This window comes from Stenella coeruleoalba, assembly GCF_951394435.1.
Source record: "Stenella coeruleoalba genome assembly, chromosome: 3".
NCBI classification, from domain to species: Eukaryota; Metazoa; Chordata; class Mammalia; order Artiodactyla; family Delphinidae; genus Stenella; species Stenella coeruleoalba.
Genome location: NC_137148.1, coordinates 64,000,286 through 64,022,301, shown reverse-complemented (window position 1 = coordinate 64,022,301; position 22,016 = coordinate 64,000,286). Strand labels below are relative to the sequence as shown.

Below are 22,016 nucleotides of genomic sequence, written 5' to 3'. Positions count from 1 at the left end.
CAGAATGTAATTTACTGTCCCACTCGTGCTTTACTATTATTGTGTTGCTGTTTTTCATGGCCCCTGAAAAGAAACAGCACAAAGGTGGGCCTCAACCACAGCCTCGGTCAAGGCCATGGGGACATCCTGCATGAACAGCATCAATCAAACAGCTAAATCAAGCCTGCTCCAAAATGCTTTCCTGGATCTGCCAGTGATAATGTGACAGGTGCAGAGACCACTTAGATGGTGGGTCTGCTGAACAAGGACTTACCTTGGCGGATGAAAGTTTGGCTAGTGTCCAGCAAAATATCACAGCCCTCTACGATCATTCTTTCTATGGCGAGGTTCTTCCTTATGTTTTCAGTGTCACTCACTTCATCATGCATGACCCTGTCAAACACAATACAGGATCACGGTAAGAGATTTTCTATTGCCCCAGCAGATAAGCAAAGGAGCTCCATCTGGGAAGCTAGGGTTTGAACTTGTATCAGTTTAACTGGGGCTGTAGGGTAAGTCATGCTGGACTTCTAGCCTTCATCAAGTCATGACTCAAAGCAAAGCAGATGTACATCATGATTCTTAAGGATAAGTGAGTATCCTGAGAATGCTGCTTGTAAAGGCAACAGGAAAGCAATATTTTATTTTACGAACAGCTCCATTCATTGAAATTAGGATGTCATTTCTTAGAGGTGGAGTAAATTAGAGAACTTTATATCATTTATCCCATATAAGCTAAAGGAACACAGATGCCAAAACACTGAAAAGTCACTGATAAATCCAAAATATACATTCTCCGACTTCCTACCAAATACGGGTGCAAAACTGCAATTAACAACCATTCTCCCATTACGATGAAAGAAATGTGAACATTTTCAAACTTAAACCAAAATATGCCTAATCTCAATTATATAAATTTACATGCCATAAAACCATTTTCAAAGATATTTTTTTTCTTGGTTAAAATTAATGTGCATGCTGATTCAGCACCATCTCAGGAGCTAGCATTTAATGTTCAGCAGAATCTGAGAAGCTGGATTGTGTCTTGCTTCTTGTTCCCTGGACATATATATTCAGTTTCCACAAAAGACTAATGTGTTGGGCTTCCCTGGTGGCGCAGTGGTTGGGAGTCCGCCTGCCGATGCAGGGGACACAGGTTCGTGCCCCGGTCCGGGAAGATCCCACATGCCGCGGAGCGGCTGGGCCCATGAGCCATGGCCACTAAGCCTGCACGTCCGGAGCCTGTGCTCCGCAAACGGAGAGGCCACAACAGTGAGAGGCCCGCGTACCACAAAAAAAAAAAAAAAAAAAAAAAGACTAATGTGCTACTTTGCCATATAAAACCTTTATTATAAATTCTCCACATACCTGGACAGTTCTTCTAGTTTGGATTTAGCAAACTCCAGACTTTTCCTCTCCACATGCTCATGGGGAGTATGGGCTAGGAGTTCATGAAGTGTGATGATATACCTGGGGATCTAAAAGCAAACAGAGGCCAGCATAAGCAAAGGTCAGGATGAGTAACACTAGATCTTCTCTACTTGCCATCATCACTTCTGAAGAGCTCATCTCTATTCTTACAGTTTTGACTGTTTCACAAATATGTTTTTTTAAGAAATACATTTAAAATGAACTATGCTTCAACATCAAACACACACAAAAACTTCACCAAGAACACATGAAGATAATAAAGTTTTATATTATAAAGAAACGATTATTTCCTCAGATTTTTAATATAATCATACATTTCTTTTTTTAATTTAATTTTATTTTGTATACAGCAGGTTCTCATTAGTTATCTATTTCATACATATCAGTGTATACATGTCAATCCCAATCTCCCAGCTCATCCCACCACCCCACCACCCCACTTCCCCCCTTGGTGGCCATACATTTGTTCTCTACATCGGCATCTCTATTTCTGCCTTGAAAACTGGTTCATCTGCTGTTTCTAGATTCCACATATAGGCGTTAATGTATATTTGTTTTGCTCTTTCTGACTTACTTCACTCTGTATGACAGTCTCTAGGTCCATCCATGTCTCTACAAATGACCCAATTTTGTTCTTTTTATGGCTGAGTAATATTCCATCGTATATATGTACCACAACTTCTTTATCCATTCATCTGTCGCTGGGCATTTAGGTTGCTTCCATGACCTGGCTATTATAAGTAGTGCTGTAATGAACATTGGGGTACATGTGTCTTTTTTATTATTATAAATTTATTATTTTATTTATTTATTTTTGGCTGTGTTGGGTCTTCGTTGTTGTGCGCGGTCTTTCTCTAGTTGCAGCAAGTGGGGGCTACTCTTCGTTGCAGTGTGTGGGCTTCTCATTGTGGTGGCTTCTCTTGTTGCAGAGAATGGGCTCTAGGCATGCAGGCTTCAGTAGTTGTGGCATGCAGGCTCTAGAGTGCAGGCTCAGTAGTTGTGGTGCACAGGCTTAATTGTTCCACAGCATGTGGGATCTTCCCGGACCAGGGCTCGAACCCGTGTCCCCTCCACTGGCAGGCAGATTCTTAACCACTGCGCCACCAGGGAAGTCCCCTGCTGGAAGATCTTTAATCATAGTTTCAATTTCATTACTCGTGACTGGTCTGTTCATATTTTCTGTTTCTTCCTGGTTCAGTCTTGGAAGGTTATACCTTTCTAAGAATTTGTCCATTTCTTCCAGGTTGTCCATTTTATTGGCATAGAGTTGCTGATAGTAGTCTCTTATGATGCTTTGTATTTCTGCAGTGTCCATTGTAACTTCTCCTTTTTCATTTCTAATTTTATTGATTTGAGTTCTCTCCCTCTTTTTCTTGATGAGTCTGGCTAAAGGTTTATCAATTTTGTTTATCTTCTCAAAGAACCAGCTTTTAGTTTTATTGATCTTTGCTATTGTTCTCTTTGTTTCCATTTCATTTATTTCTGCTCTGATCTTTATGATTTCTTTCCTTCTACTAACTTTGGGTTTTGTTTGTTTTTCTTTCTCTAGTTCCTTTAGGTGTAAGGTTAGATTGTTTATTTGAGATTTTTCTTGTTTCTTGAGGTAGGATTGTATTGCTATAAACTTCCCTCTTAGAACTGCTTTTGCTGCATCCCATAGGTTTTGGATCATCGTATTTTCATTGTCATTTGTCTCTAGGTATTTTTTGATTTCCTCTTTGATTTCTTCAGCAATGTCTTGGTTATTTAGTAATGTATTGTTTAGCCTCCATGTGTTTGTATTTTTTATGTAATTTATTTCTAATCTCATAGCACTGTTGTCAGAAAAGATGCTTGATATGATTTCAATTTTCTTAAATTTACCAAGGCTTGATTTGTGACCCAAGATGTGATCTATCCTGGAGAATGTTCCATGTGCACTTGCGAATAAAGTGTAATCTGCTGTTTCTGGATGGACTGTCCTATAAATATCAATTTAATCTATCTGGTCTATTGTGTCATTTAAAGCTTGTGTTTCCTTATTAATTTTCTGTCTGGATGATCTGTCCATTGGTGTAAGTGAGGTGTTAAAATCCCCCACTATTATTGTGTTACTGTTGATTTCCACTTTTATAGCTGTTAGCATTTGCCTTATGTACTGAGGTGCTCCTACGTTGGGTGCACCCAACATAGGAGCACCTCAATACATATGTGCTGGGTGCACCTATATATATTTATAATTGTTATATCTTCTTCTTGGATTGATCCCTTGATCATTATGTGGTGTCCTTCCTTGTCTTTTGTAACATTCTTTATTTTAAAGTCTATTTTATCTGATATGAGTATTGCTACTCCAGCTTTCTTTTGATTTCCATTTGCATGGAATATCTTTTTCCATCCCCTCACTTTCAGTCTGTATGTGCCCCTAGGTGTGAAATGGGTCTCTTGTAGACAGCACATATATGGGTCTTCTTTTTGTTTCCATTCAGCAAGTCTGTGTCCTTTGGTTGGAGCATTTAATACATTCACATTTAAGGTGATTATAGATATGTATGTTTCTATTACCATTTTCTTAACTGTTTTGGGTTTGTTTTTGTAGGTCCTTTTCTTCTCTTGTGTTTCCCACTTAGAGAAGTTCCTTTAGCATTTGTTTTTGAGCTGGTTTCGTAGTGCTGAATTCTCTTAGCTTTTGCTTGTCTGTAAAGGCTTTACTTTCTCCAACAAATTTGAATGAGATTGTTGCAGGGTAGAGTAATCTTGGTTGTAGGTTCTTCCCTTTCATCACTTTAAATATATCATGCCACTCCCTTCTGGCTTGTAGAGTTTCTGTTGAGAAAGCTGTTAACCTTATGAGAGTTCCCTTGTATGTTATTTGTTGTTTTTCCCTTGTTACTTTTAATAATTTTTCTTTGTCATTAATTTTTGTCAATTTGATTGCTATGTGTCTCGGTGTGTTTTTTCTTGGGTTTATCCTGCCTGGGACTCTCTGCGCTTCCTGGACTTGGGTGGCTATTTCCTTTCCCATGTTAGGGAAGTTTTTGACTATAATATCTTCAAATATTTTCTCGGATACTTTCTCTCTCTCTTTTTCTTCTGGGACCCCTATAATGGGAATGTTGGTGCGTTTAATGTTGTCCCAGAGATCTCTTAGGCTGTCTTCATTTCTTTTCATTCTTTTATTCTTTATGCTGTTCTGTGGCAGTGAATTCCAACTTTCTGTCTTCCAGGTCACTTATCCATTCTTCTGCCTCAGTTATTCTGCTATTGATTCCTTCTAGTGTATTTTTTATTTCAGTTATTGTGTTGTTCATCTCTGTTTGTTTGTTCTTTAACTCTTTTAGGTCTTTGTTAAACATTTCTTGCATCTTCTCGATCTTTGCCTCCATTCTTTTTCCGAAGTCTTGGATCATCTTCACTATCATTATTCTGAATTCTTTTTCTGGATGGTTGCCTATCTCCACTTCATTTAGTTGTTTTTCTGGGGTTTTATCTTGTTTCTTCATGTGGTACATAGTCCTCTGCCTTTTAATTTTGTCTATCTTTCTGTGAATGTGGTTCCCGTTCCACAGGCTGCAGAATTATAGTTCTTCTTGCTTCTGCTGTCTGCCCCCTGGTGGATGAGGCTATCTAACTAATCATACGTTTCTTAATCATAATTTTTGAAAACTGGTTCATAGAGAAACAGATATAGTTATCAGCAAGTCATCTGAGTCTGTACTTTAGATTTATTTGGCTGTTTACAATTTTTTTTTAAATTGACAATCCTACTGCAATGTTCTCTTTAAGAATTAAAACTTGGGAAAAGATATGTTCACCCTTATTACATTCTGATCCTGTCTCACCTTAACTCATCCCTGTAGCAGTAAAAAGCATTGTTTAATTAGATTATTTGTTTGTACTTTTGTGTATGAACAGACTATCTGAATTCTCTTAAAGGCAGAAACACCACCAACCCTGTGAAGGGTTTAACAGACCACAGTGGAGATTTAACTCAATTTATATATGTTGATTTAACTCAACACATTTTTTACTGGCTTATAAGCTAAAAATTTTTAGAAAACAAGGGCAGTGTGTTAATTTTAATAAAAACCTGCATGAACAGCAGCTACCATAATGCTGCCCACAGTGGGCCAGATTGGGAGCTTGAGGTTGCATGTGCACACAATCATCCAGCGAAACATAAGGATTATTTCCCCATTTTACGGATAAGGAAACAAGGCATGAAGAGGTTCCATAACTTGCCCAACGTGGCCTCATAGTAAATGGCAGGGCCAGCCATGAGCCTGGCTCTGACCAGTCCACTAGCCCAGTGGGTCTCTTCTGCAGGGACTGGGTTCTTACTCAGCACTTAACAGGACCTCTAAGAATGAAGAAAGTAAAACAGCTTCCCAAGGCCCTGCTCTCTTGCAGGTGGTGGCTATCGTTGGGTTATTTGCTAATATTTACTAAGTGCCCAGATTTATGCACTGGCACAGAGGGTAGCGCCATAAGCACAGACGTTGATCTGCAGCTCATACTCTGGGATCATGTCCTAGGGAATGTCATCCAGGTTTTGGAAGTGCAGACTCCGCAGTTATAGGAGCATGAGGCACAGGAGACCCCTCCCTCAGAAGCACGTGGGAGGAGGCTTTCTGGCTCTCTATCCCATAAACTTCTCACTAAAACAGCTGGTTGGGACATTCCATTTGGTGAAGGCTCCTGGGATAAGTATGCTTTCAAATATTCCTTTTGCACAATGCCATGATTGATAAAAGTTTGCCTCTAAGTTAGTTCTACAAGAAAATCAAGGCAATCAGTAGGTAATGAACTCAATTTTTCATAACGAAGAGGGCAGGAGTGGGAGAGCCTGACTACTTATAATGCACTGAAAACCCACAAAACTAAGTTTAGTCAATAGCTTCATGATCCTCCCCCATTAATTAAATCTATTTTAGAGAGCTCCTTGGCTAAGCTTCAAGTGGATGGATTTGAAAGTAACTGGCCCACCTCATTTTCTGGTGAAGAAACAAAAAAAACCTGAAATTACCAAAGAGTAGGCAAAGGACTTCTGCAGGGAGAAATGGACAGCTCACCAAAGAGCTCATCTGTATATTCAAGAACTGATGATAAATATGTCCCCCTGAAACCAAGGATCATAGCATTGTCTAGGTGAATCATAATTCTCCTTTCAATTATGAAATAATACTTGTACTTTATAGACACTAATTAGCTTGCTGTCCAGTTACAGTAAACAGGTGACTAGAGCAGGAAGTGGTTACTTTCTGGAAGACCTCTAACAGTGCTATCTTTGTCAAAAGCAGATTTCATCATCTGCTGACCTATGGATGTATGAGCAGCTGAAGCCAATTTAAACAGTACCAGCCAAGCCACTGTTTTTGCTAAATAAAAATTATGTTAATGACTACATTATTGTCTACAACAAACTTATTAGTAACATGAACTTACTTGTCTGATAGTTCAAATGAGGATACATTCACTGCATCATCAATTAAGGATAAATTCACTCTAACTCCTCCATGTTTCCATAGTTCAGCATAATTCATTGACAGCAACAACTGACTTACTCAACAAAGGGCCCAGGAAGAGGTAGAATATAACACTTTTCTAAATATACACAGGCTACCATACGACCCAGCAATCCCACTACTGGGCATATACCCTGAGAAAACCATAATTCAAAAAGAGTCATGTACCACAATGTTCATTGCAGCTCTATTTACAATAGCCAGGACATGGAAGCAACCTAAGTGTCCATCAACAGATGAATGGTTAAAGAAGATGTGGCACATATATACAATGGAATATTACTCAGCCACAAAAAGAAACAAAATTGAGTTATTTGTAGTGAGGTGGATGGACCTAGAGTCTGTCATACAGAGTGAAGTAAGTCAGAAAGAGAGAAACAAATACCATATGCTAACACATATATATGGAATCTAAAAAAAAAAAAAAAAGGTCATGAAGAACCTAGGGGCAAGATGGGAATAAAGATGCAGACCTACTAGACAATGGACTTGAAGACATGGGGAGGGGGAAAGGTAAGCTGGGACAAAGTGAGAGAGTGGCATGGACACATATACACTACAAAATGTAAAATAGATAGCTAGTGGGAAGCAGCCGCATAGCACAGGGAGATCAGCTCGGTGCTTTGTGACCATCTAGAGGGGTGGGATAGGGAGGGTGGGAGGGAGGGAGACGCAAGAGGGAGGAGATATGGGGATATATGTATGCGTATAGCTGAATCACTTTTTTATAAAGCAGAAACTAACACACCATTGTAAAGCAATTATACTCCAATAAAGATGTTAAAGTAAATAAATAAATATACACAGGCTAAAAGTTTCCAGTTACAGTACCTCTCTTTCTCCCTCTGCCCCCATACCAAACTTTGCCTCCATATGCAGACTTAAGAAAAGTTCTGGGCAGTGGCCCCTTGGCAGTATGAGCTAAGGTCACCTCTTCCATTCTTGTTCTACAGGAAAAAAGCATCACATCCCAGCCTCATCCCAAGGTATCCAGCCCACACTGGAGCAAGGCAGATGTGCAGAAGTACCACCGCTAATATGATGTACGCCGAGGGAAGTAGATATAGCTGGACCATCTGAGGGAGCAAACACCTTCAGGACTCCTTAGTGAAAGGACCAAAAGGGAACAAGAAGCATAGAATGAACCTAGTAAAAACAACCTTCAAGTTTCTAAAAAGGGCAGTTTTCCCCCAAGTGTTCCATGTGGTCACTCCTAGGGAGAAGGCAGGAGGGAGAGACACCAAGGAGAATAAGGCCCTCAGGCAGCAACTCCAGTGTTTAACCCTCTTGGTCTGTTCAAAATAGCTACAGAGAAGTGAAATAGTTATGGGGAAGTAAATAAATAAGAGCACAACTCAGCACTCTTTCAATTTGCACATTTCTTGTAGTTGGACCAATTCTGGCTAAATTCTTTAAGTCTGAGGCTTCGCCTAGCATCTTTTGGTTACCCTGGTCTTAAAGAAACCAGAGAACCTCAACATCTGACCCTTCAGCTAAATTCTAGGATTTGGGGCCACCACAGTCTTGGAGGGTGGGATCCTAGGCTATTAGAAAGCTCCTGGCAACACCACAAGTTGCCCAGCCCCAAATTCCAAAACCTGTCTACTCCCCCAGAGAGCTAGAGCTCTGGGAGAGAATTAGAGCTCAGCTGCCCCGATTTCAAGATTAAGACACAGAGATTCAGATTGGTTCAATTATGTTTCCCAATGCTACGAATGAAGGGTGGGCAAGACATGCAGGTCTCCTAAACATTCTCAGTCCAATGGTCCTTTTCTGACATTATGGGAATTCCCTGGCGTCAATCAAAATGCCAAGTTGTTTTTATTGGGCTTAAACTCCAGGGGGAGGAAGGAAGGTTGTTAGAAGAATATCTCAGCATTTTTAAGAAATCCAAAGGCCTTTGCAAGGCCCTACATTCAACTGTGTTTGGATACCTCACCTAAAATGCAAGGACAGTTGTGCCATTTTAAACCATTGAGAGACTCACACCAAGGGGAATAAACAGTACTGGAAAAGACATTACTGGGCCTTCAGAAAGGGAGGCGGGAACCTCTCTGAATGTGAACCTCTTCCACAATCCTACCTTTGTATGTTCATCTAAGCTGGGGGTTGCTAGGCAGATACAAGTTAGGGTATTTAATCATAATCTAGAGGTAACTGCCATAGATTCAAATAGAATCTTAGAACATTGAACTACATAAAATTTGATTCACTGTAAATAAAATCTTAAATTATAACTTTGTATAAGGTTTTTAAAAAGCAATTTTTTTCTTTATAGTTTTTCTGGTGAAATATTTGTTCAGAGAGTCAAAGAGTTAAACAATTCAGTTCCACAGGAGAAAAAAAAAAACCACATTAACTGTATAAAGTTTCACGCTACTTAGTTTGTTACAAATGCATCCTTTTGGTTTTGAAAAAATCTCACTAATCTTCTATGGTGACTTCCAGGATTTCAGTCAGGAGTGACAAACTTTAAGACAAACAATTATGAACCAGAATATCATTTCTCTCTGAGGCTACAAAATGATCAGCTGGGGTCAGAGAGGCTGGTTCCAGGGGACAAAGCTCTCCACAGGAACCGTAACACACATGATTAGGAGAATCATTTTGCCACATGACAGTTTGGAAGCCTGGCCAGAAGCCCCACAAATTCCACAATGGGAACGCTCAATGCTTTTCCGAAAGAACAGAATCAACACTTTTTAAAAGGACAGGAGATTCAATTCACATCTTGGCCTCTGCAGTTCTCACTAAAGAGCGGTAAAGTCTTAGATATAGGAAAGAATGCAAGTGTACTTGATCCTTTGGGTTGCTCTAATCCCAAAAAGTGACGGTCAGGACAAGCTCCAGCCTCACTGCAGCAACCTGACTAGGGGCCAAGAGTCCCCAGGCCTGGCCAGTGCCTCTGGCTTCTTTGTCTCCACAGCCTCTGTGACAGGGAAGGTCCTCCTTTTGCTCTGCAGAGCTCCAGCCAAGGAAGACTCAGCAGCAGTCACAACAGGGCAGGAAAACAAGCACCTTCCCAGCAGTCCTTCCACTCTCCCGGAACCTTTTATGCAACCAGCACGCACTGGAACATTTGCACAGCATCCTATTTCTGTAAACCTAATAATATTTTTAAACACGCTGGAGGAGGAGACTCCATGGAAGAGGTCTGTGAGGAATCTTTCTATAAAGAGAAATTTGTGCCGTTTTTCAAAAAAATCGTTCCTTGTTTGTCTCAAAAATTCCTGATTTTCTTACATACACTAGACAGACTAGAGAGAGTATGTGTGGCATAAATTTGTTTATCTCAGGGTCAAGCTCAAGATGACAGATGATGGATATGTGCTGTAACCCCCCACAGGGAGTACTTGCACATATCATGCTGGACACACTGGGTATCAGTCATATCGAGCTGGAACCAATGACTTGCAAAATGCATCCCAGGTGACTTACCTGAAACATTGGATAGGTCAAGAACGTCTCCAGCATCCTCCCCTCACAGGCAGGGTTAGCTTCGTACTGTTTTAAGAGTTTGTCAAAATCTCTGTTTTGCTTACAATTGGCGAGCACTTGGAGGCTGTACTGGTGATTACGCACAAATTCTTGATAAATGTTCAGCATGGGGAGCAAAATATCAAACAGATCAGCTGGAAAGAAGAAGTAAACATGGCAGTTTCTCTTGATGCTCTGTAAATTACCCAAGGTACAGGGAGAAACTGTTCACTCCGCAGGGATGGCAGAGAGCAGCTCCTGGCACCAGGTGTCACACTCCATGGCCCCAGTCCAGCTGCCTGAATGACTGACCTGGTAGAACACACCTCACAGTAGAGACCAACTCTAGCCCCCAAAGAACCATGACGGGCCAGGGGAAAGGATCAAAAGGGCAATGAGCCAGAGTCCCAGTGCCTGAGGAAGCTCACAGATCATTACGGAAATTCAGACAGCTTAGGGCGATAACATTGAAGCTATTTTACTCTAACTGTAGCCATATTAAGAGAAAATCTTCTCTCTCTAAAGCATGGACTTACCTAAAATTAAAGTAGGCCAATTGGCTATCCTTGCCTTCAGTCCTTGATGAAAGATTTCATGAAGAAACATGATTGTTTCACTATAAAATATGAAAATATAATTTAGTCACTGCAAAGAGTCCATTTTGTTAAAGAAGTCCATTGAGGCCTTAAATCCTTAATAAATACATGATATTCATGTCTCTGAGGGCCTCCAAACTATACACCCAATAATGACATAGATTATACCAGCTCCCACAAAGCAATTTATCTTTCAGACAACCTGAAAACCTCAAAGAAAATTCTGAGCTAAGCCTCAAATGTTGAAAGATGGTAAGCACCAAATCACTGTCATATAACCCTCTTTATCGATTTATAATAAAAACAGCTTTCTTCTGTTAGGATGTAGCCCTTCTTCAACAGATAATCAGAAAATTAGTTATGATCCTTCTCTCTTCAGATTTAATTCTAGATGCTAACTCGGGGAAAGCTCTCTTTAACTAAAATGAGTTTTGACAGGAGAGAGGGGAAAAGACTTGACAGACCTCTACCATTACGACTCCTAAGACACCCATGACAGAAATGTAGAGGAATCTTCTAAAAAGGATGGAGCCTATACAGATATACTAAATTGAAGAGATACATACACATAAATTAGAGATCCAAATTTCTAAAAGGTTCAGGAAGGGTAGTTACCAAAGTAACATTTGCTTTCTCCTCACTAGAAGAAAGGAGAACATTTGCTTTCTCCTCATTCCTACTGGAATGAGCCTTTGAAGGCTTTTCTGAACTACCACATCAGCACAATCAAATACAGGATTATTCATGTCAGTGAAATACTTTGGTTTGTTGTAAGTCCAATTCCACTACAAGAAACCAACGGGAAGTCCCTACTATTTCCAAATGGTCCATGAAACACAATAGACACTGCTTGAAGACTGTGATTTGTTTTTCTTGGATAGAAATTTTAACTAAGCAGTGTTTGTTGTTTAATGATTTCAACCAAATCTAGTTTGGTAGATACTGTAGATTAGTCTTTCAATCTCCATTCCATCCCCCTTCTAGGTGGAAAGGATAGAGAGGTGAAACTACATTTCCCAGGCTTCCTTGCAGATAGGGTTCTAGATGTAAATTCAGTTCCACCCATAGATGCACTTGGTAAGACATGGAAGGCATTACATTTTTTAAGTATAAACTCTGTGTTGAAATTCAAAATAATTGATCTGCCTAGGGCTTCGATTTCAGAGGCAAGGAAAGAGAATGTAGTTAAACAACAGAAATGACAACAAACATCTGATAAGCCTCACCTCTAAAAACATAACTCTTCAAATCTCCATCTGGGACCAAGTATAGTAAATAATTGCTAATTTGTAAGAAGAGCTTATAGCTTTCCAAAAAGAGGCACAGTTATCTTTTTTTTTTTTTTTTTTTTTTTTTTTAGTGGTACGTGGGCCTCTCACTGTTGTGGCCTCTCCCGTTGTGGAGCACAGGCTCCGGACGTGCAGGCTCAGCAGCCATGGCTCATGGGCCCAGCCGCTCTGCGGCATGTGGGATCTTCCCGAACCGGGGCATGAACCCGTGTTCCCTGCATCGGCAGGCAGACTCTCAACCACTGCGCCACCAGGGAAGCCCAAGGAACAGTATCTTGATTCAGAATTTAAACAATATGACAGACCTGGCCTTCCACATTGCAGATAGGAAATCCAGTGGAAACATCCCTAGAGGCAGCCTAAGACCAATGTGGTACAGGCTTTGATGGCATCGCTATCAGAGTACATTCACAATTCTGTCCATTGCCATTAGAAATGTTAAAACTGCATACTTAGGAGACTGAAGTATCATCAAAATGCTACCTGTATAGCCTGAGGATTAAGAGCTACCCCTCATTCCCTTAGGACATCTCACACACTTGAGTGGGGCCACTGCCGCCCAACGTGGGGAAACCTCGCAACAGAAAAGCTTACATTTTAATCTTATGCTATCAGACTACTGTCCATCATCCTTCCATTTTCCAGTCTTCTACAGACCCCCAGCCACTCTTTTAACTCCTTGAGCTCTTAGCTCCCTGATCACTGTCAGTCCTTTCGCCAACACTACTCTTGTCATAGTTTTTGGTGACTGCAATACGCACACAAACATCATTCCAATGATGTAGCCTCTCTCGGGTCTTTGAACTTCTTCCTCTAAGGATCTTGTCTTCCATTGACCTCAGTCAACACTACCTTAACTGTACTCTAGACCTTGTCATTGTCAATAACTGCATCCCCTTCCCTATCTCAGTTTCAGGCACACTATTCTACGACCATCTCCTTATCTTTGAGTTCATTGCCTTTGGAAACCTGACTCCCAAAATCCCTTCCCACCACCAGGACCTGAATCCATTGATCCTGCCACCTTATCGCTGACCAAAACCCCTTCACATCATTTCCTTCTTGGAACAGTTTAGATTCCATGGCTCAATGTTATAATCCCTTCCTTGCATACACCTTCAACTCCCTTCTTCTTTTCTCACTTCATCATAGCAATCTTGCACAATACCAGTACCAGTTAAACCCAACCCTTCACCCACTCTGCACCTGCACCCATGCAACTGAAAGTGGCTAAAGACTATACAGTTATTCACTGTAAAGTCATAACCACGAGCCTAATATGGGCTTTTAGCGCTACCTAGCAGTTATATTACACTTCCCTCATCCCATCCATTCAGTTTTTTGCTCGTTGATCACTATTGTACACTTTTTCCTCTCTTCCCTGACCCTAACACTTCCCTTCCATCAGCACTGTTACCCGATGTCCTAGCTTCCTACCTGCATATGTGTCCAGTACTACTCCTCCCCTGTCCACCTAATTCCAATCTCTTGACTTATTCACCACATTCTATCCACTTCTGCCTATGCAAGTTTACTGCTCCAGCAATTCTGCCCTCTCTTTCCTACATCATTCCCCCCCTCATTATTGGTGTCATTTTTATCCCATCTAAACACACACACACACACACACACACACACACACCTTTATATTTTTACATTTACTTCCAGGTATTACCCTGTTTCTCTGATCCTCCTTACAGCAACCCTCCTTGAAAGAGTTCTCTCTACCAATTCTCTCCAATTCCAATTCCCCTATTATCACCTAATCAGGCTGTGGTCCCCCATTAAAGTTACCAATATGCTCTAAGTTGTTAACCCCGCAGTCAGTTCTCAGTTCTTATTTTATTTGACCTTCTTAACACAGTTGCTCATTCCCTCTTGCCTTGGCTTCCAGGACAGCCCATCTCCTGGTTTGCATCCTACAACCCCAGCTGATTCTCTTCATTCTCGTTTGATGGCTCTTCATAGTCCTAACCTCTCAATGTTGGCAATGTCCCAGGGCTCATTCCTTGGTCCTCTTCTCTCGTTCATTTGTGCTTACTTCCTTGGTAATCTCATTCAGACTAACAGCTTTCAATACTATCCATATGCTAGTAGACTCCCAAATTTATACCTCCAGCCCTGAAATTCAGACTAATAGCCAATCCTGCTCACTTGATTTCTACATCTGGAATGGCTAACAGCATCTCAGACTTGACAGGTCAAGATAAAAACTCTGCATCTTTTCTGCTAAACCTGTTCTTATGTCAATCTTCCCCACTTAATAAATAGCAACTCCATCCTTCTAGTTGTTCAGGTCAAAATCCTTGGACTTTTCTGCAAAATCCACATCAAACTCACCAACAAATCTTATTGGCTCTACATTAAAAATATACTCAGAATTCAATCACTTATCACTACTTCCATTACAATCATCTCTTGCTTAGACTATTGCAAGAGCCACCTAACAGGTCTCCCTGCTACAGTCATCTCTCACCTGGTTTATTGAAATAGCCATGAAACTGATCTCCCTATAGTCTATTCTCAACAGAGAACCCAGAGTGAACTTTTAAAACGTAAGTCATATCATGCTACTTTTCTCCTCAAAACCCCACCAATCTCTCCCCATCTCATTTAGAGTAAAAGCAAACATCTTTACAATGTCCTACTGTTATCTCTCTGACATGCCTCTTCACCCACACTGACCTTGGCAGTTCCTCAAACAAGCAAGGCTGGCGTGCTCCAGCCTCAGGCCCTCTGCACAGGTGGTCTCCTCTGTTTGCATCACTCTTCCCCCAGGTAGCCACATGGCTAGCACCAACTGCAATCTCTGCTCAAATGTCAACTTATCTTTGAGGCCTTCCTAAAGATTGGCTAGAGAAACTATGGGACATTCACATAATGTAATAGCATGTAGTAATTTTTTAAAAAATAGAATGCTCTTTAGATAGCAGTATGGAAAGATGTCCAGGATATATTAAGTGAAAAAAGTAGGTATATATTAAAGTACTTGCCTTTTGTGTAAGAAGGGGGGAAACAAGACTGTGTATTCATGTTTGATTGATCTACATCAAGTAACACTGAAAGGATATAAACAAAACTAATGAAAACAGTTACAGATAGCAAGTGAGGAAAATGGGGTGGGCAGAGACAGAGTTAAGAGTGAGACTTCTAACTGCTGTTTGATGTTTTCACGTTGTTAAATAATTTTTTGAACCATGTAAATGTATTATCTACTCAAAAACAAATAAACAACTAAAATTTTAAGCAAAATATCCAAGCAGTCCCTTTCCTCCCTTCTCCCCTTTCCTTCTTCATTTCTTCCACAGCACTCATCAACATATAAAATACTGCATCTTACACTTACTATTCATTGTCTATATTCCCACATCAAAATTTAAGTTCCATGAAGGCAGGGACTTTCTGCTTTGTTCACTGATGAATTCTCAGCAGTAAAGGCACTATAAATATTTACTGAGCAAATAAATTTCCTAGAGATTCTCAGGCCCTGTGTCAGTTTTTGTTCTTCCTAAAGTACTTCTGTATAGATTACATGTAAAGACCCATTAATCACTCCATTTCCCTCAGTTTATGAAGGAGAGAATCTTCCCCAGCACACAACTCAATAACAAGAAAACATACGTCAAATAGAGAAGAAAAAGAGAAAACTAGATGCCAAGATTCAAGATAAAGATATGAAAATTGAGCGGCTTCCCTGGTGGCGCAGTGGTTGAGGGTCCGCCTGCCGATGCAGGGGACACGGGTTCGTGCCCCGGTCCGGGAAGATCCCACATGCCATGGAGCGGCTGGGCCCATGAGCCATGGCCACTGAGCCTGTGTGTCCGGAGCCTGTGCTCCGCAACAGGAGAGGCCACAACAGTGAGAGGCTCACGTACCGCAAAAAAAAAAAAGATATGAAAATTGGGGGTAATAATGAAACGCCAGTGATAGCTTTCTTATTTTCAATATGATAAGCTCAAAAAAGTGAATTTATAACTCTTCTTTTAAGTAACTAAAGTAAAAATTCTTTTAAGAAACACAAGTAGGTTTTTCACACAGCTCTTTAATTTATGCCAAGACAAACCTGTTGAGAAAAATACTGCTGACATCATCGTGGCTGATGGGGGGCTTCTTGGAGCTGGCCGCCATGCGCAGGGGCCGCAGGAAGCCGTTGACCAGGATGTAGAGCTGGTGAACGTACTCCGACTCGGCCTCAACCATGGTGAACACAATCTGGTTTCTCTTCCTCATACTTTCAGCATGAGGGGAACAAATGTAATCCTGCACAATGGTCTTCCATTTCCTTCTACATAACCATCCTCGCATGAAGCTCTGAACCTACAGAACAACAACAACAAAACAAAAAACAAAACAAGAATCTCAGGGCAGTGTGAGACGGCTTTCTTAAGCCAGTCAGTGGGGTGTCCATCCTGTGCCATACACACACCCTGCTCTTGCATTGGTGCACTCGTGAGCCCACCACCAGAAGAAATAATGTCAGGCTTTGGACCAGATAGCAGAAAAAAGATGATTTTAAAATAATATTTTTCTCAGCTTCACAAGTTTCTTCCACTGTTTAAGCTGTTTAAGTCTGCCTATAAGGACATCAGAAATTAGTAATATCACATATTTAGTTGTTAACATTTCAAGAAAGGAATGAACTAAAGGTTTACTCTTTAACAACATAAAACCAGATATTAAAAATTTTTTAATTGTGGTAAAAAAACACACATAAAGTTTACTATCTTAATAATTTTTAAATGTATAGGTCAGTAGTGGTACGTATATTCACATTGTTGCAGAAACAGATCTCTGGAACATTTTCATCTTGCAAAACTCAAGCTCTATAACTAATTAAACAACAACTCTCCATTTCCCCCTTCCTTCAGCCCCTGGCAACCACCATTCTACTTTCTGTTTTTATGAATTTAATTACTTTAGGTACTCATATAAGTGGAATCATACAGTATCCGTCTGTTTGTGGCTGGCTTATTTCACTTAGCATAATGTCCTTAAGGTTCATCCACGTTGTAGCGCGTGTCAGGATTTCCTTCCTTTTTAAGGCTGAATAATATTCCGTAGTATATATGTACAACATTTTGTTTATCCGTTTATCTGTTGATGAACATTTGGGTTGCTTCCACTTCTTGGCTATTGTGAATAGCGCTGCAATAAACACAGGAGTGCAAATATCTCTTCAAGATCCTGCTTTCGATTCTTCTGGATACATACCCGGAAATGGGATTGCTGGATCATATGGCAGTTTTATTTTTAAATTTTTGAGAAACCACCATACTGTTTTCCATAGCAGCTGAACCACTTTACAATCTCACCGACAGTGCAAAAGGATTCCAATTTCTCTGTATCTTCATCAGTACTTGTTATTCTGGGAGTTTTTTTGATAGTAGCCATCCAAGTGGGTGTGAGGTGATGCTGCACTGTAGTTTTGATTTGTATTTCTCTGATGCTTAGTGATGCTCGTCATCTTTTCATGTGTTAGTGATTTCTCTAAAGAATCACCTTTGAGAGAAATGTCTATCATCTTTAGAGAAATGTTTATTCAAATCCTTTGCTTATTCTTAAATCGGGTTTGATTTTTGGTTATGGCTGAGTTTTTTTAAAATTAAGCTTAAAAAATAAGTGTTAGAGTGCTTCCCTGGTGGCGCAGTGGTTGAGAGTCCGCCTGCTGATGCAGGGGACATGGGTTCGTGCCCCGGTCCGGGAAGATCCCACCTGCCGTGGAGCGGCTGGGCCCGTGAGCCATGGCCGCTGAGCCTGCGCGTCTGGAGCCTGTGCTCCACAACGGGGGAGAGGCCACAACAGTGAGAGGCCCGTGTACCGCAAAACAAAACAAAACAAAACAAACAAACAAACAAAATATATATATATATATATATATATAAGTGTTAGAGATCAGTTCATAAGACCCCTTCTTTTTACAGATGAATAAACCTGAAGGCCAAGTCTAGTTGCAGCTTTCCTGTGTGGTTAGTCACACAGGAATGACTTGGCCTTCCTATACCTGCTTTTTGTTAACTATAAGGACTCTCTTTTCCAGCCACATGGGCAAAACACATGTTAACAATTTACAATGGTGTTATTTTGTGGAAAAACAAAAACAAAACAAAAACAAGAAATAAGGCTTAAGATCAATTTTGTAGGAACATGAAAGATCAATTTTGTAGGAACATGAAAGACTCTAAAATTGATCTGAATTCCCTAGATATGATTTGAAAAATAACAGGCAAACTGGACAAAGTGCACTGGCCTTTGCATTTCAGCCGACGAACATTTACTGAGTGTCTTTTAAATGCCCAAGTAAATGCTGGGTGCTAAGCAGATAGGTGTATGTCATAATCCTTAACCCAAAGGCTCTGCTACTAACCTGCTGGGTGAACTTGAACTCTGGGCTCCATTTCCTTATCTATAAAATAACTGACCAAAATATCTGAAGTCCTTTCTAAATATTAAAAAAATTATATGATAATTTATTAGGATTTGTTATATCTAAGTGGCAGATTCAGCAACAAAGCAGGTTGCAAATTCATATGTAATTAAAAGCATTATATTACTACCAAATATATTTTTTAGTATCATTGTTTTCTTTTCAACACATTCTTATACTTTCTATTTTTTTACACTATTTCACCCATATGGTCTAAATTATCATGCACTTAAACAACTATTCTTCTTTTGCAATATTTAAAATTCTCTCATTTACCAACTGATGTCAGCATACTATCAATTTGTATAACAGGCATTCATACAGTTGCCATACCTCAAACAATAAAAATTAAACACATCTTAGTAGAATTATGTGGAGGAAATTATATGCATATTATTTGGAGAAATCTAATGGGAAATTTCTGTGAACCAATTTCAATTTTTGGTCTCTTGAAGTTAAAAAATTATGTTGATATTTATCAAGATCAGAATAGAGAAACTAATTCATTTGTAAACATTCCTTTCCACACAGACATTAGTTTGACTGGGGACACAATGGACCATAGAGTTAAATTCAAAACCTATTTAACAAGTTCAAAAATGAGGTTTAAAAAAAATTATTTCTATTAAGAAATAGGAAGATAGAAACTATAAAAATTGTGTATTTTATCATTATTCCTTCATTTAACAGAAGTATTTTCAAAAATCAACTTAACTGAGTTTTGTGTTAAATAAAATCTTTCTATTTACTTGGGCATTTATTACCTGCTGAGCAAAAGCTGGCTTACTTACTATCAGTTTCTACAACAGGACTTTACTACAATTGTTATTTTACTGATACCTTTGTTTATATGCAGCTGCATAAGCATTCATCTTGTAACAATAAAATAAAGCAAATTCAATTTAAAAATTTTTAAATTCTAAGAGAGGAATGTTGTTATTTTACTTTGTTATTTCTTGAAAACTGAAAACAGTGCAACTTAGCCATAAGCAGCATTTCTATTTCAAATTCTGAGCAATATTTAAAGTTTTGTTGCAACTGAAGGGGAATAATTCCTTAGCATGAGAAAATAGGAATAAGAAAAAATTTAGAAGAAATAAAGTTCTTCAACTGTGAAGCTTTTCACATAATGTTAAAGCTGAGTAAGTGCTTTTATCCAGGACAATTAAGATTATGGAACTCAAAATCAAGATGACATAAATCAAAGTAGACTAGAGTGAGTGCCAGGGTCTGGTTAATTGCAAAAGTTGTACAGTTGTAAATGACAATAAGGTGAAAAGAGCTGCTGATTATGTGGATGTTAAACAAGAAAGAAACAACAATAAACCAGAAACCTGAGCAGATGTATTGATTCAATCTCCTCACACGTTCAAAACAAAACAAAACAAAAAATTCTCTAAATAAGCACTGAAGACTAAAGCTAAAAGAAATGTTTTTGAAATGCAATTTAAAAACTACTCCCCCCAAATATAAAAGCAGCACAAAATCAGAAGGTTCAGCGGCACTTAAATAACCCAACTGGAGAACACTACTGTCTGGCTTCATGTCTGGCTTTGGCATCCTTCTCACAGAATCTACAAGTGGATGCCCAGAACTGGAAAGAAATCTCAAGCTGAAACTTTTCCAGAGAAGTAACCGTGTGTGATCACTCTGAAGGGCAAGTCTGGGAGCCATCGGAAGAGAAATACCAAGATTGTTCCCAGCTCACAGTCAGGGTGGCAAAGACATCACTACAGAAAGACCCCTGGTCACCACGCTCTCCCAAAGCTGGAAACCCCCAGCATCCTACCTTTTTAATCTTCTTGATGTCTGGATCCTCATCTTCTTGATTGCTTTGGTAAGGTCGCATTCGTTCCTTGGTTTTATTAAGAGCGATAATCTATAACACAAAATTGGTCCATATCATGATTTAGGAAATACTAGACTATAGCCATAAATCATAGGAAGTTATGCCTACAAGGTAGCTTATCCTCAGGAAATGTTCACTTTTTATGCACCTTATCTTCCTTCGGTGCTGAGGCAGGGGTAGCCTGAACTTCACCTCAAGCTTGTTTTGCTATGCTACTAACAAAAGTGCTTACAAGAAGTGACTGTGGAAAGTGTGAACTGGGATCTGGTTTAGAGAAATGTTAGTCCAAAACTGGGCCCTGACTGCCAGTGATGACCAGACCAAGATCTTCTCAGCATCTCAGTGACATGTCAATCATCTCACCAAAGGCAGCTTCCTGTAATGCCCTGTGATCTCCAAATGCAGTGACACTCAGCTCAAAGCTCTTGCTTCCTATAATCAGCCTGTGGCCTTCCAAGTACACACAGTATAGCACTCACAGATCTCCTTGGGGAAATGGTAACTGCAAAAGGAACTTCGGAGCCCAGGGGTTGGTCCAAGCCAGCCAAGAAAAGACCAAAAGGCAAAAAGAACTGAAACAACTTGGGATCTCTTTAAAGACCCAGCTCAGTCTGTGACCTACGAAGGGGGACTCAAAACCAGGTAGCCTCTGAACTACACTTAGTAATGAAATTCCCTGGACTATCACTCAATTGCAGCCTCTTGCAAACTTAAGCACCTACTCAGATTTGCTAACAAGCAAACACTTAAAACACTGGGATTATAATTGCCCCCTCTGCCCTGTCTTTACATTTTGCCCCATTACCAAATACTCTCTTCTGCCATTTTTCTGGCAGGGAAGTGGGAAAATAAAAGGAGTAGGAAGTAAGTTATGGTTCCTGTCAATCTACCACACAAGACATACCTGCTACTGACAGTTTGTAGCTGCAATATATATTCAGACTAAAATAGAACAGAGTGAAGACAGAGAAGCACACACAAATAAATATTGGGGAACACCGCTTGGTGCTGAGTTCCTCTCATGGAGTAAATGCCAACCTCTTTCACTTAGCAGACAAGCATCTGCTCCAGCTAACTGTGGCAAAGACTGAACACAATAATTTTGTTTTAAATTACAGTGCCTGATATAGTCTTTTAAGATGCAGGTTTGTTAAGTTTTCTGTTGCTGTTTTCACTATCTCAGATTTCAGGGTTGGATCGGGAAGTTAACAGCACTAATGATAACGGTGAACAGTCTGCAACTTATCATCATCAGAGAGGCAATCATATCCCAGCAGGAATCAGCTTATACCCATGCGCTATCTGCTGGAGGTGATATACACAGGTGGCAGGAGGTGAAAACCCTCCCAGGATTTGCACAGTATGTCTTAGAAGAAGACGTGAGGAAATGGAGAAGAAAATGTTGAATGACAGAAAAACGACAAGAAGTTACCAAGGCTGAGGAGCTGCATTGTTTCTGTCAACAAG

General features: G+C 39.9%; 1 protein-coding gene across 2 annotated transcripts in view; it reads right to left on the bottom strand.

Annotated features, from left to right (window-relative positions):
• Window positions 1–22,016, bottom strand: part of RASGRF2 (Ras protein specific guanine nucleotide releasing factor 2) — a 228,502-nt gene that overhangs the window by 127,264 nt on the left and 79,222 nt on the right. For both annotated transcript variants that reach the window (XM_079918349.1, XM_079918350.1), the window contains exons 4-9: window positions 20,490–20,579; window positions 16,340–16,593; window positions 10,928–11,007; window positions 10,353–10,546; window positions 1,348–1,457; window positions 254–372 (exon numbers count right to left, since the gene is read on the bottom strand). In XM_079918349.1, coding sequence (XP_079774475.1) covers window positions 254–372; window positions 1,348–1,457; window positions 10,353–10,546; window positions 10,928–11,007; window positions 16,340–16,593; window positions 20,490–20,579 — 847 coding nt within the window. The remainder of the gene's footprint in view (window positions 1–253; window positions 373–1,347; window positions 1,458–10,352; window positions 10,547–10,927; window positions 11,008–16,339; window positions 16,594–20,489; window positions 20,580–22,016) is intronic.